Here is a 15327-nt window from a genome sequence, read left to right as displayed (position 1 = left end):
GAGTCTTCAGAATCTGTCACTTGATCACTTGCTTATATTCTTATATATGAGAGGGACACTAAAGATTAAACACACATATCGAAAAGCATTAGTATTGTGAATGGCACTCTTACGAATTAAGTGTGCAATTTCAGAATACTATGAGACCATAAGAAGTACTAGGCTGTACTCTCTGTACAAAACAAAGAGGAGGAACCTGCCATCCTGAGCAATGTAAATGAAGACACAAGGAGACTAGGCTGAAATCACCTAGAAAAGTTGTAAGTATAAAAATCCTTATATATAAATGCATGCATGTAAATGTAAAAGCATCGTGTAAATCTTTCTAACCATCAAAAAAAAGCACATATGTTCCTTCCAGGCAGCCAGACGCCCTCTGCCTATGGAGGTATGTGTACATAGCTCAGTTCTACAATTGGTGACAAAGGGAGAAGAAACCGTTTAAGTTCACATTCACTTCCAAACACCATTCAGGTTCAGAAACTAATTGTTTACAGTGTATGACCTCGTGCAGTGCGATATTTTGGAAATTTTACATTTGGCACATAACTATTTCTTTAAAAGATTCTTCAGAATGACTCAATCTGAACATTTATTTACCTTCCCTCATATTTACTTCTAGTATGTTTAAATGTGAAAACTAGGATCTCAGAAGTTCCTTGGCATGCATACAAAGCAGGAGTTTCAGGAATTTTAACTGCTAACTAATACTATTTCCAAATCTCATCAGCAATCTGCAACATTCACAAAGTTAATTGAAACAAAACCTCCATATATTTTGTAAACACACACAACACAGTTGAAAACGTAGGAGTCTGCTTCCAAATGAAAGTGAGCTCATGCTCACAATTTGAATTTACTCACAATTTAAATAAACTAAATCTCTAGATGTCTAAGAATCTATACTTCTACATTCTTTTGCTCAGATTCTTCTTACCTTTTTAAAAACAAACAAATGAAACACACAAAACCAAAAAACAAACAAACAAACAAACAGATTTTACAGTACCTGTTCTCATGCGCTCAGACAAACTTCCAACATAGGCAAACTTTTCTTTGTAAATAGCTTTGTAGCCTCCAATGAAGGACAGGTAAGATTTTGGAGTCACAAATGTTCTTCGCCTATATCGTTCAAAGTATTCAACACATTTTTCAGCTACAATATCTTGAAATGTTCCCATGGTGTTAACAACACTTTGCTTCACTTCATCTGTGCACTCAATATGGTAGGAAACTAAAAAATGCTGTGCAACCGCTACAAGAGCATCTTTGGGCCAGCGCTGGAACCAGTCCACGGTACAGCCTGAAATCAGACCTGGAAATTTGAGCGCACGAGTTCTGAATTTTTCCCCAACAGGAGAAAAACAAAGAACCACATGCAGGTTAGTACGAACTCGAGCAAGAAAGTAATTATAAAGATTTTCACCAGTGGGAGTACGCCTTGGGTACTCCTTCTTCATTGCTGGTATCAGGTCTTGTGTGATTTCACCTATTTCATCTCGTGCAAAAAGATTTGAAACTTCACCTGAAGCCAAAACATTGTTCATGTACTCAAGAAAAGATTCATCTCTGATTTCATTGTCTGTGAATATAAAGATAATGCCCTTTCCTTTTTGCCCAGCAGTGCGGTACAAGATTTTCAGATCATCCAAAAGGTTATTGGTGGCATATGTTCTGGGATAGAAAAGAATTAAAGAAAGAGAAAAAAAAATCACAGACCAGTTTAGGAAGTATCTGTCATCTGGCTCAGCTTCCTTAAGGGAAGAAAAGAACTACATAAGAAATTAATAGTACATTTCCTGGTTTCATTTTTTGGGGGTGTTCTTCTCTTAAACATTTTCCCAAAGTGAATAATCTGTACTACAAATCACGGAAAGGAGGTGAAATAAACAGAATAACGTGCTGGAAAAAAAGATGGTAAAAGCAATACTATGTCTAAGGTAATTATCATGCTGCTTTGCATCCCTACAGTCTGCAGACGTAAACTATTAGAATTGTAGGTTAATACAGTTGGATTAAGTTGTCAAGTAGGTTCTGATACCTGTCACCATACGTAAATACAGCTGGATTATCTTTCAAAGATATTGAGAGCAGGTTAAAGGGAATCATTAAGAGACAAGAATAACCAAGACTGAGGTTTTTATCGTCTTATTCGGTTTAACTGAAATCAAGCCCCGTAAATCCTGTTTGAACATTATCACTTGGGCTGATCAACTCTGCTGCAAATTGAGACCATGACTGGTTCTTTCATTACCACTCTTATGGCTGGTGCACACAAGTAAGATTCAAATGAAGTCAAGACAAATTCAACTATAGATTTCAGATTATGCAATATAAAATGAAGTAAAGTAAGGTTAATAAAATGTCAGATTGTGCCCATTATGTTCTTAGCCAATTAAAGCTGAAATTAGGAACCTGTTTTCTTTGAAATGAGTTTCTTATTTTCAAGAGTCTCTTCAAAGTCATAAGTAATACTTGCAATACACACGTGACCCATTCTTCAGTATTTGAAAACACTACTCAATTTTTCTATTAAATTTGCCACACAGAAAGTATCCCTGTTCTTCCCCAGCTCCATCTTACCACTGGTCTATAGATACCCCTATTGGATGCACTGCAGAACTTGTAAAAGAAACCTACATCTTCAGTTTGCATGGGTCATCTACAGTTATTACAGTGATTTGTGGTATTCTCATAAAACCATAAGAATTTGTCTATTGAGTCAGAATAGAAGGCCATCTAGCTCAATACTCAACACTGGCAATGGGAAATGCTACTTAGAGAGAAAACATGAGCCAACATTCACTCTTCGCTGCTCATTTCTTTCTTCCCCCCTCCATATTCATAGCCATTGTATTAGGAATATTAGAAGGTATGTCCATCTTTTCCCTTCGGTATTCTTTTATGAGCTTGCTGATTTTGTCTTCTTCCACAGCCTCCTGTGGCAAATTACAAAAGATGACTATCTGTTTTGTAAATACACACTTTCAGCTACCTTCTTTTGGCCCACCTCCAGTTAGCTTCAGCAAATGAACACCTCCTAAGTGACAGAGACATTTATTTGCCTTATCAATGCATTTTGAATCCTGCAAGTCTAGGGACTCTGTTCTGTGACTCTACTCTTTCTTCTTTCCCTTTTATTTTTGTTCCCACTGTTCCTTCCTTCTGCTTCTGGGACACAAAAGAGACCAAGATATGTCTTTCTTGCTCTTTCATCAGAAACCTCATGACATTGTTCAAAGGCCTGATATATCTCTCTAAGGAAGATTTCTCAGCGTACCGAGTAGTTTGCAGGGTGAAATACACACTGCCAGCCCTCAGTGCTCACCCCTGTAAGCCCTATGTCAAAAGAGAAACAGGTGAAAAGCAGTGGTTACTCCCAGTCACTTCAGGAAGGCTTATATAGAATGCCTTCCAGACAATTAGGTGGCAACGCTGACCAAGCCTTGGAGAGATCTCTTCCAGTCCTTTTGTCAGGAATGACAGGGACAGTTTCAAAACAACATCCAGAGAATAAAGACAGAGAAAAGAAGCACTCTTGTGCTTGTACGCTTTCTCTACTTGTCTTCCCCCAACTCCTTCTCCCTCTGAAAAGAAACCAAGTAAATGGAATTTAAAATATAGGCTTCTAACTTTAAAAAAAAAAAAAAAAAAAAAAAGACAAAAAGTGTCCCCCCCACCCCTCAAATTTCTATAAATGATTGAATTCCAGCTTCCAGCACTACCTACAATCAAGTCATTAATAGCAGTTGTAATAACAGAGTCTGGGTACATAGGCATCTATAGAAAAAGTTATTATTTCCCCTGCCCATCAGCATTTGCCCACTATACAGAGTACATCAGCAGATTATTCCATGTTATCTTTTGTGCAAAATGGTATTTTTAGTGGGATTTCATGGGGTACATTGCAGATTCAAATGCTGAAGGAAACACAGATTTCTTGTCAATAGCATAAAGACACCAAACCAAAGACACAGGATCTGTCGTCCATAGACTGTGCATTTATATGGGTGCTTTTGATTGAAAATGTAGTTTACAATGAGGGATAAAATGTTTGACAAGTTTGCATTTCAAGTTGATTGTGAGCAATTCATTTCTATGGCAAATTAAGGAGCAAATGTCTATGTACACTGTGTTGTGTTACCTTGTTAAAGTAATCTGAAAGGTCTCATATCCAGCAATATATGACGCTAGTCTGGTCAGACTCTGTTTTCCAGATCCACCCACACCCACCAACAATGCATTTCCTTGTGGAGTACGAATAATCCGTGATATTTTAATCAAATGGATGATTGCATCCTGTGTATTGAGAAAAAAATGAAGGACAAAAAGATGTAAAAATGATATAATGTATATTCATCTGGAAGCACATTACTGAGTGATTGCTTCTCAACAGCCAGATGCCTTCTGTGGAGCTTATGCCAAAGAGTCAGTGCTGTACTCATCAAAATCAGTAAGAGATTTTCCCCCGACTTCACTGGCGTCAGGGCTAGCCCAAGAGAAATGTCCTTGTATCAAGCTCATATGAAGAAACGTCATATGCAGTGTTTGTACTCGTCAGAGCTGAGGGCATGCCCCTTAGGGGATGGAAGGAAAAGTAGAAAGGATGTGGATTAACAACCTCCCCCAACCTTTTGAGCTGAGCTATTTACAGGCTCTCTAAATAGGCTGCCAAATGTAAAATACAAGTACGCTATAGACATTTCTTATTCAACTGCTGTATTTATCAGAGAGATATAAGTAATTTGAAATGCCCTAATAATCTGTTAAAGCACCCAGTCTAAAGCTGAAGAAAGCATCATGCATCAAGAGACCTTTGAGAAGGAGGTAGCTTCCAGAAACGCATGACATTGACAATGTGCACTGTAGAAACAAATGAGTCATGCTTTGCATTATGCAAGACAGGAGAAAGAAAAGTTGGGAACTGCAAAGAGATGGAATAATTTATGGGAGTGAAGGCAGATGGGAGACAGCAGCATAGTTTTATAGAGTTTATTTGTAAGGCTTGCTGGATACAGGGCTAGCCATTCTGAGCTATTTCCAAGATAAGTTGACAGAAACATTCAAGATCTATGTATCAGTAAGTGCAAGAGACTGGGCATTTCTTCTATTAATGTAATTACAGGTTCTAATACCTTGAAAAATACTAAATCCATCCTTGATCCTCTGATTGTTTCATTGTACTGTTGCATGAACATCTGTAATCTTTCAGCCAAACAATCCAAAGAAGGGATAAGCTCATAAATTTTAGGAACCTTCAACTCTGCATCATCAGGTTCATCTCCAGCAGCTTCTGGGACATCACGCAAGAAATCCACAAAGTACAAATCTGTGGATTCATCTTCAAATAGATTTTGACCATGTTCAGCAGTAGCAATCTACAACAATACATTAGGGATTACTTTAGTAATGAAACATTTCATTGGCCTCTTTCTGTGGCAAATACTTGAACTTATTTGCCTACCTTTTTCATCGTATCTTCAAACCAGTCTTTATCACTCTGGCTGATGAACCTGTCTGCAATAACACGTCTGCACTCATGCTGGAACAAGGCTACCAAAACACTGATGCTCTGGCAGACTTCAGAAGTAACTGTAAGTATTCCTTGCCAAATACGACTGAGGTCTCGTAAATTAAAGATGTAATGAAATTTAGCTGGAGTTGGTAACATCTACAAAATAACATCATAAGCTATATTCAAATAACTACCACATAAATATATTTTCTATATAGTATTAAATGAATATAGTAATTTTCACAAACTTCAAAATCAACATTGCATTAAAGCAGAAATACATGGTTGGTATTTAAGAGGTAAAGGTAAAAATGAAGAAATGACAGTAGCAATGACCAGCTCTTTAATTTCACATAGATTTCACATGAATTTCTTTGAATCTTTCAAGTCCCAGGAACATGGACTGAAGGGTAGCCAGGACAGGTTAGTTAATGATGGCATTAAAGGCCACAGTAAAAATGTCAGCATTGCTTAACCTGTGGTGTTGCTCCTGCCCTTTCTTCTAGATCATTTCTCTCACTCTCTTTTGTCCTTTCCAAGAACGTGTGAGGAAAAGTTCATGAGGACAAAGAAAAGTAGATAAGGAAAGCAAAGAAAAGAGAGCAGAAAAATAAGGAAAGATGATCTGAAAAAAATAACAACTTGGCAAAAGATGTATTTTCTCTGGCAAAAGATGTATTTTCTCTATAGGCAGTTAATTAGCAGTAATAAGCATCATTTCTGTTGAATTCACTGGTCAACAGCTGACTGGTCAATAGTTTCACTAGAACTCTCTCTGTTTCTCTGTGAGCCAAGTTTATGTCTACAGTTGAGTTGTTTGGGAAATTCTGACCAACCTTTTTTGGACTAGAAAATATCATTTATCAAATCCCTGCCTATCCCTATCTTTCCACCATTCTCCTCCACTTTTTTCATTAGAAGATCAAATTTGGCACATATTTCTATGCTGTTATTTTACTCTTAACTGCTCAAAATCCATTCTACACATAGATTTTATTTTCTATTTCAAAGCAACATTTGCTTAGGAATTGCAGTTAAATGCTTTTACAATCTGTTTGAAATGAAAGAAGTAAATATTTAGAATTTACTAAATACCAGATTTCATTTGTTTTGAATTGATTCCCTCCCTGCCAAATTGGACTTCTTTCCTTTAATTCATATCTTTAAAGTTTCTCACAATCCCAAACATCTTTATAGAAGATTCCTATTTAATTTTTAATTTATGGTTCCTTATGCCCTTGACATTTTCTCAACCAGAAGACACCTAAATCTTCCTATCAGCTATGACTACTATATTATAATTACATAATTTAATTCTTATATTAGCTATACAAGGCACTGCATATGGTTATGGTTTTAGGTAGCTAACTAGGTGTTGATAGCAACAAATTCAGAACACAGGCACGAGCCAGTAGTTATATATACAGGTCACAGCTTTACAATATGAAGTATGAACACACATGACATTACAGAAGACCTGGGTCTTGTTGCTTTGTCATGGTACAGATGTTTCAAAGGCTTCTTAACAGATGTAATTTTACCTTTGCTTTTGTTGTTTGCCAAACCTTTCGAGTTGTAGATACTAATGCTGAAGCCAGTTTACATATTTCTGCAGGGAAACCTCGCTGTTCACAGAAATAGCCTTCAGCTATTGTTCGAAATATTTTGTCGATAGAGGAACTGGAAGGCAGTGTGCAGTTGTAGATGGTGAACTGGCGTTTCAGGCGCTGTGGGATGTCATTCCGACCTCCCCCAGGGTGAATCATAGCAGCTACAAATTGGATGTCAACCACATTCGTGAATTCTCCTGGTCTCTCCAAATTGTAGAAACCTTTCTGTTCCATCAGCTGTCTTACAATCTCATTGGTGATCTAGTTATCACCAAAAAAAGAGAAATGGAGCAGTTAAGTATTTCAGCGTTCTCAACTTTAAAAAAAAAAAAAAAAAAAAAGGAAAAGAGGAAATCTCTAACAAAATAGTAGACAGAAGGAAAGACATCCCTTATCTTTCTTAATTTCAGGTATTCTGCTGGACACTTCAGCAATTTATAAAGCCATGCAACATGGTACGAAGCAATCTGATGCAGTGGATTTTCTGCATGTAAGCTTCACGTGCTAAGCAGTTGTGGACACAAGGTCAGACATTCAACTGGATTTCCATAATATCAAAGAAAATTTAGCACTTTAAAGTTTCAAGCCAGACTACATATTCAGATTGACAAGGGCACTTACGTAGTGACAAAGAATGGTTAGTTTAGCACAAAGTATAGTCACACATTCACTTGTACAGAGGCAGTGACAGAAGAGGAATACAGAGCTGTACTGGCAGCAGGAAAATTAGGTTTCCTCAGCAGTAATTCATTTTTTTAATTTAAGTCAGATTTTCAGAGTATAGGTCTATATGTATTTATTTATAGAACCTCAAGACATCTCACTAGTCTTGGATGTAAACTGCGATGTTAGATTTCACCTACTAATAATTGTACTTTAAAGCCCAGGGCAGACGGAAGAAGGAAGGAGTCTCATTTCCCAGACTGGTTCTTAGTACAGCTAGTTTGGAAATTCTGCATGATCTGTGTATAACCAAAACAAAAGGCTTAAAAGCTACAATGATTGCACCAAGTGGCTTGATGCTGACCCTAATCTTTTGGGGCTGACAGCTTATCGTTCTTGGAAAAACTGGCTCAAGGAAATTACACTTAGTACACATACTTGGTCTACTCCGTATTATGATACATTTTTCATAAACTTTCCTATTTTTGCAACCCGCAGATCAGCATTTCCATCAGCAGCAATGGTGAGACCACCAATTCCCAAAAGTTAACATTTTCCTTTTACCTGATCCCCCCATTCATTAATCACAGGCATGTTGATGTCATCAATAAAGACTGTCATTTTCTTCCCTGCCGGAGGACCGTATGTGGTGCCCATTCTTTTTTCTATGTAACTTTCTATGCTTCTTTGAAACATATTTGGCAGAGTTGCAGAAGAAAAGTTTAGGCATTTGGTCAAGTGAACATCAGGATCATACTTCCTCGTGTAATCCTGCAAGATAAACCACTTTTAAGTAAAGTGCACCAGTAACCCCAGATGAATTCAGCCAAAAGGAGATGCAGACGCTCAGCAGCCCTGCAAAAATCAGACATATACAAAATCTCAGTACTGCTATTAACATCAAAATGTCAAATAGCAATCTACTTAAGACAATATACCATCTCCAAACTGAAATTCGAACAAACTCTCGGTCAATCTTTTGCATAAAGTTTCAAAGTATTAAGATTTAGAAGCTTTTAACAGACTTCACTAAATGTTACAAAAAGTAGACATGTGACAACTCAAGATGCAAATAGACTTTGCATCAGTGATTGTCAGGGTTTTTCTAAATTCAAGCTGTTAACGATCTATTACAGCAGTCTGCAAGAAACAAGTGAAAACCCAAATCCTTTTTCACGTTTACACTACAGCACCATACCTTAGAACAAAAGCAGTGTAAAGAAATGGTACTGTAAAATTAAACCCAGCTACATCACATTTACTGATAGTTATCCTCTCTTCATGAAGAAAGGAATCCTTGGTTTTATGAATGCATACAATTCCCACAGCTGCTGCTGATGCCCTAAAGCAAAAAAGTTCCACTTTTTGGGTTTAGTGACGTTTTATAATAGAACCGGAAAGAAAAATATGTAACCCTGGAGTCACACCAAGGCATATATATAAAGCATGGGAAGTATTTTGTTTAGCAAGAGTCCTGGGACATAAAAATCTTATTAAAAATTCCAGATTTCCAACATTATTTCTTTTTAAAGATTCAATTCTTCTGCAATGATGACGAAGTTGAATATCATTTAAATTCTCATTTTTATAATAGGGTTGACTAGAAATGTTCCCATTTCGGTACCTCAGAAAAATAAACCTATATCATTGCTGATTAAATGCTCTAAGAACACCACCAGTGAGACGTACACTCTGTGCGACAATAGCGAGGAAGACACGGCTATGCCCCCTCAAAATATTTTGATGAATAGTGTTAAACTGTTGATTTTGTTGATACAATGTTGATACAATGATCTCAATTTAAGAAGAGGTGCCCTTCAGAAATAAGTTCTTCTCAGACATCACACAAATGACAGTCTACACATGCAATGCACAAGCAATAGTCCTGTATTTGGTGAGTACTCTTGACAGCTGATGGGTTGGTGCAGGTCACTGCTCAGACCTCTCCTCAAGGCTCCAACAGTTTATATAAAAATAATATTCCGGGTGGAGGTGCCCAGGTGCTGGCAGTGGGGACTGTGGGGCAGCCCCTTGTGAGGACAGGGTTTCCCCAAGCCAGACACAGGCAGTTCCAGACGGCTGCAACAGACCCACCGGAGCCACTCCACCTGTGTAAGAAAAGGCAAAACGCTGCCTGGCAGTTCAGAGGGAGAAGTGAGAAAAAAATGTGAGAAAAACTACCCTGCAGACACCAAGGTGAGAGCAGAAGGAGGGGTAGGAGGTACTCCAGGAGAGCTTCCCCTGCAGCCCATGGAGAAGACCGTGATGGTACAGGTTGTCCACCTGGCAGTCCACGGAGGACCACGCTGGAGCAGATATTCACACTGCAGTCCCTGGAGGTCCCCATGCCACAGTAGCTGGATGTGCTGACGAAAGCTGTAGTACGTGGAGAGCCCACATCAGAGCAGGCTCTTGACAAGAGCTGAGGGCCGTGGAGAGGAGCTGACGCAGGAGCAGGTTTTCTGGCAGGAATTATAGCTTGTGGGGACCTATGCTGGAGCAGTCTGGTCTTGAAGGACTGTGCCCCACAGAAAGGACCCCATGTGGGAGCAGGGAACAGTGGGAGAAGGAAGGAGGGGAAGAGAGAAGCTGTTATGGACTGACCACAGCCCCCATTCCCATCCCCTGTGCCACTCAGGGTGGGAGGAGGTAGAGGAGTTGGAAGTGAAGGAGTGAAGTTGAGCCTGGGAAGAAGGGAGGGGTAAGCGGAGGGTGGTTTTGGTGGTGTTGTTGTTTTTCACCGTCCTAGTTTTAATCACCAATAAATTAAATTAATTTTCCCCAAGTTGAGTCTGTTTTGCCCTTGAGGGTAACTGGTGAGTGATCTCCCTGTTCTTCTCTCGACCCGTGTCCTGGGGTTGAGGAGGGGGAGGGAACCAGTAGCTGGGTGGGGGGTCCTGTAGCTGGCCAAGGTCAAGCCGCTACAACCATTCAAAAAACACACTTGTATTTTATTCATTATGGCATTTCAGAATCCTTACATGGTAACAGTAATAAATTAGAACTATTTTTGAAAAAGAAGAGGTTGTTTAATGGGATTATTTTTGTTACTTTAACTGTCAGATTCTGGGCCTAATTTTCAACTCTACCATACCAGTTTCATGTTAAATTACGGATTTTTTGCAATTCATGAATTAATAGTACAGAGAGTAAAGGTCTTAAATAACACCTAAGTTCTTTATTTTGATATATACTGATACCTTACTCAACACTGAAGATTACTTCAGATTAATTCAGATTGCTACCTGAAGTGTTTTTACTTTTTCATAAAACCAGCTGCTTTTGTCTGGAAATTTCTTTTCCACAAGGTGTAGTAAAGCAAAATTCTACAGAAGGTGAAAGCAGAAGGGGAACAGTTGTGAAGGCAGTTAACTTTCACTCCTAATCTTAAATGAGATCAAATATCTACTGGCATTATGCTCCCTTGTGTAAGGAACATACTCTGCTCTATAGAATAGACACTGGGTAAGCAACTCCCAAGAATCAGCTCCAACTATTTTTAGGGACAGGAATGGCAGCTGAAGGCTGGAGGTTGCCAGTATCTGGCCAAAATCCAGCATGCAGAATATCAAGACCACCACCCAGACCCTGCCTCTTCACTCTGCTAAAATAGTTCTCCACCTGGTGCCAGGAACAGAAGTTGACATTACACTGGCATGCATGTTGGCATCAACAGCTAAGCTGAAAAAGTAGTATTAAAGGCTGCTGGCATTGGTACAACTCGCTTTATGTCAGGGCTCAGAAAGCACATGGCTGGGAGACACAAAATGGCTCCAGATTTTAAGAAAGCCAAAGGTCAATTTAGGCCAGTGTTTTTCAGTTATTTTCAATTTCAAGACCTCTGCAAATAACTCCAGGTACAGATGCCTGTATGGCAAATTCAGCTGTCCCAACAGTAGATCAGTTTTATTTAGGTACCTTTCATTGAGCAAAGAGTCTACAGGTTCCCCTGGAAATCACAGACACCATGCTGAAAACCCTTACACTTGCATTTTTTCAAACAAGGGATGCCAAGTTTGGTATGATATATGGGTTTGCTCAGCCTTTTGATTATTAGCTCTTCTGCAGTAAGATATTAAATTTTTTAAGTGTCTTACAATTAACCTGCACCATTTTATAATATGGAAAGTATGCATTTGTTAATTTAATAGACATCCTGTTATTATTTTCTTCTACAGAAAGGGCAATACGTCATTTTCAGTGAAGGAATTAAGGGACCAGATAATAAACACTAAATATACCCTCTGAAAAATCGCCCTGAGTAAAGATGGAAGTTCTTTATTTCTCTTCAGTTTGGCTTGTGAAGAAAGTCTGTGCACACGGGTGTACAACAGATCAGTTCATACATGGCACCATCAACAAAGCACAGGGAAATGAAAAAATCCTCCAAGGATCAATATTTTCTTAGCAAAATCTCCAGTTTGAGATTCAGAAGGAAAGAAAAGAAGGCATGTGAAAGAGCATTTATCCCATGACCTTGTGGCCACGGTTAGCAAAGTTTAAAAGAACCCTTTATACCGGAGTATAGACAGTTACATTTTTTTGCTTGTAGACCATGTGAGTACTGGCAAAATGCCTTAGTAAAAATGCTAGTATGTAATCTGAAGAAAAAACAAATTACTCTTACACTTCAATTTAACATTTGTGCCAATGTCAATTATTGCAATGTTATCATACAAAGATATTACATGTTTTTCCATTCCACCTACCTTAATCATAACTGTTTTGGCTGTTCCCTGTTCCCCAATTAGCAGAACAGCTTTTCCTTGCCTCATGATAGTGTGCATTAGAAAGTCTGTTCGGACACTGTCTACATTTGGAACTAAAATGGAATTATATTCTGGTATTGAATCTTTAGGGTAAATATACTCAGGGACCTGCATAAGAAAGACATGCAAAAAGTTTGAGACTTTCTACCTGGCCCCACGATCACTTTGCATCACAACAGAAAACCTAATGTACTTTACAAAATGTACATTAGCAAAACTTTTCTTCCTGAAAGCCAAGCATCCACTTATAATCAATCAGTACCTTGCCAAGCTTTTCTAAAAGGGTGTTAGACTAAAGGGATATTTTCACTCCATTATTCTCTGTTACTTGAAGAAAGCTTTTCCTTGCTGGGAGTTCTTAAATAGTAGGGCAATAGACAGTAGACAAATCTAAGATCACTTCTGTTTCACTTCCACAGCTATTTCAAATGCACGTTCCTATTCTCTGCCACAGATATTTATGGAGAAAAGAAGAAAAATCTTTCAAAAAAGAAACTCTTGAGCATTTGTTAGAATTAATCTTCCTAACCAAATTATGCAGGATTTTAAATAACAAAATAATATGCCTCTTACCAAATACATCTTTCTTGTATACTCATTAAGAAAGCTTAGCATGTCGCAGCATACAAACCTTCTTTGACCAGTGCTCCCACTGGCCACAGGCATTGATAACAAATTCAAACATGGTTTCTTCTCCATTCACAGCTGGAAGTTCTTTCATTGCAGAGTGCTTCCGTAGGAACAGCTCCATTTTCAGCCTGTCATCCGGTTCCAAAAGAGCTCCAGCTGACCACATTACAGCAAAAATGAACAAGCGAGCAATATGTTCCTCGCTGAGCTGCTTCTCATCTCGGTCAGACAATAAACCCTGCAAAGCAGATACAATATGTAATTATTGCCCTCCTAGAATAATGACAGCACAAATAACAGAATGAGAGAGTGAAAAACTGAATGTCATATCTACCTGTAGGAGGTCAATAGCTTGTTTGATGTACATACATTCTAAAATTGGCATTTTTGGTGTCACAGCAGAGAAAACAAAATCTATCACATCCTGGAAAGGAAAAACATCATTTAAAGAATCTGTTTACCAGTTTCAATGGTACAATTTATTCTTAGATGAGACCAATTTCTTTATTTCAAGTATATTCTAAACTTTATTCCAAACGTTTCCCCCCCTTTCTGGGCTTACAAATATTCAGACTTAGACCACGAAATTTTGCTAACAATAACATATTAGAAAAATAACTTTGATGTACAACAGTTAGCAGAATTATTCATATGAGCTCCATACAGCAATTTCCTGAAGAGCAATTTGAAGACTGCTTTTCAGTTACATCAGGGATCTGCCATTTGTGCTCTCCACTGGAGATTTTAATCTATCATTGCCATTTTTGTAGTGGAAAGATAAAAGCCCTAGGATTGTGGTAATGATATGTATATAATGCACAACCTCACCACTATAAATTTCTGTCTATCTATCATCTGATCTGTTCTGGCTGCACCATAATGTACCTGTCCCTCTTGAAACCAATACTCTTGGTTTTCTGTAGAACCCTGGCAGGATCCAAAGGGAATTTTGCAATTGATTTTAATGGAACGTGGACTTCCCTCAGGTTACTCCACAGTGATGGCTACCCTGCCTGCCTTTGCCAAGTGTTCTGCAACATCTTTCCAACCTGAACCATTCTGTGATTCTGTCATCTTTAGCAAAGTTTCAAATTGATGTAAAGTCCTCTCTGAGATTTGCAGTGCAGAATTATTTTAAAATATCGATGGCCATCCCTAGTACAGACTGATGTAAATTATAACCTACTTTCAATTTCATTTAAGATTTTTTAATATAATTCCCTCCCTGTGGGTTCCATTAGCCTTCATAATCTTTGGAAATCAACACTGCCTACTCATTCTGGGAAGTAAAAGTATAACAGGGACACTATGGGAGATAGTAATTTTGGAGGATTTCCATTTATGTCTCCCATGTCCTGTGAGTGAGAAAGCTAAGACAATGAAGACATTCAATCAGCCAAAGATGTAAACAATCATCTAGATATTTTTGAAAAATCCATAAGGTTCTTGCCCACACACACACCAGCTTTATTCCAATATTCAGTTTACCTTTTTGCCACTGGTTCTCTAAGTACCCTATACTGAGTATTTATTGGCACAGAGACTGAATCAAGATTTTTTCCCCACCCTCCTGAGTTCCATCTCACTAGAATAGTAAGTAACACACACAACAAAGATAAATATTAAGAGAAAAAACTCACTTAAGCATCTTAAGCTAGAATAGGTCTCATGGCTAAGTGGTCTCAGAAAGAAGACAGTCTGAATGTGGGCATACATAAGAGGAGGAAGGCTTAGAAAACATCCCTTTTTATCTTATTTCTTGTTTGCTAGCAAAAGTGCTTCCACCTCTATGTGTTGCTTTTTGTCGTTTTACCCTCTGAAATACATGTTTTGCCCCCAGGAGTACATAGGGTGCTCAAGTGACTAATCGGGGGTTTCTGGGTTCTGCAAGGAATGGGTAGAAGTAAGTCATTGAAAGCAGCATGGAAGATTTGATTCTAAAGACTTTTAAAATCTGGATCTGAATTCTCTCTGAGATTCAGTTTCTTCATCTGCAAAACAGACTACATGTCTCACAGGGCACTGCAAATTGTTTAATAATTGATTTGAGATACTCAGAATAAAGGTATTTCATGAATCAAAGTAGGCTGTACTTTCAACAGCCAAATTTTCACGAGAATGAGTTTTACAACACTTACAA

General features: G+C 38.2%; 1 protein-coding gene across 1 annotated transcript in view; it reads right to left on the bottom strand.

The window, feature by feature from the left end:
* The window catches only part of LOC128905824 (dynein axonemal heavy chain 5-like), a 168395-nt gene that overhangs the window by 66723 nt on the left and 86345 nt on the right, over positions 1 to 15327 (bottom strand). The window contains exons 48-56 of the mRNA XM_054192389.1: positions 13522 to 13611; positions 13189 to 13425; positions 12498 to 12665; positions 8353 to 8559; positions 7057 to 7386; positions 5465 to 5671; positions 5136 to 5378; positions 4145 to 4299; positions 1010 to 1674 (exon numbers count right to left, since the gene is read on the bottom strand). Of these exons, the coding sequence (XP_054048364.1) occupies positions 1010 to 1674; positions 4145 to 4299; positions 5136 to 5378; positions 5465 to 5671; positions 7057 to 7386; positions 8353 to 8559; positions 12498 to 12665; positions 13189 to 13425; positions 13522 to 13611 (2302 nt within the window). The remainder of the gene's footprint in view (positions 1 to 1009; positions 1675 to 4144; positions 4300 to 5135; positions 5379 to 5464; positions 5672 to 7056; positions 7387 to 8352; positions 8560 to 12497; positions 12666 to 13188; positions 13426 to 13521; positions 13612 to 15327) is intronic.

Source organism: Rissa tridactyla, chromosome 2 (genome assembly GCF_028500815.1).
Source record: "Rissa tridactyla isolate bRisTri1 chromosome 2, bRisTri1.patW.cur.20221130, whole genome shotgun sequence".
NCBI lineage: Eukaryota > Metazoa > Chordata > Aves > Charadriiformes > Laridae > Rissa > Rissa tridactyla.
The sequence above is the reverse complement of the archived record's forward strand: the minus strand, read 5'-3'. Positions and strand labels throughout refer to the sequence as shown.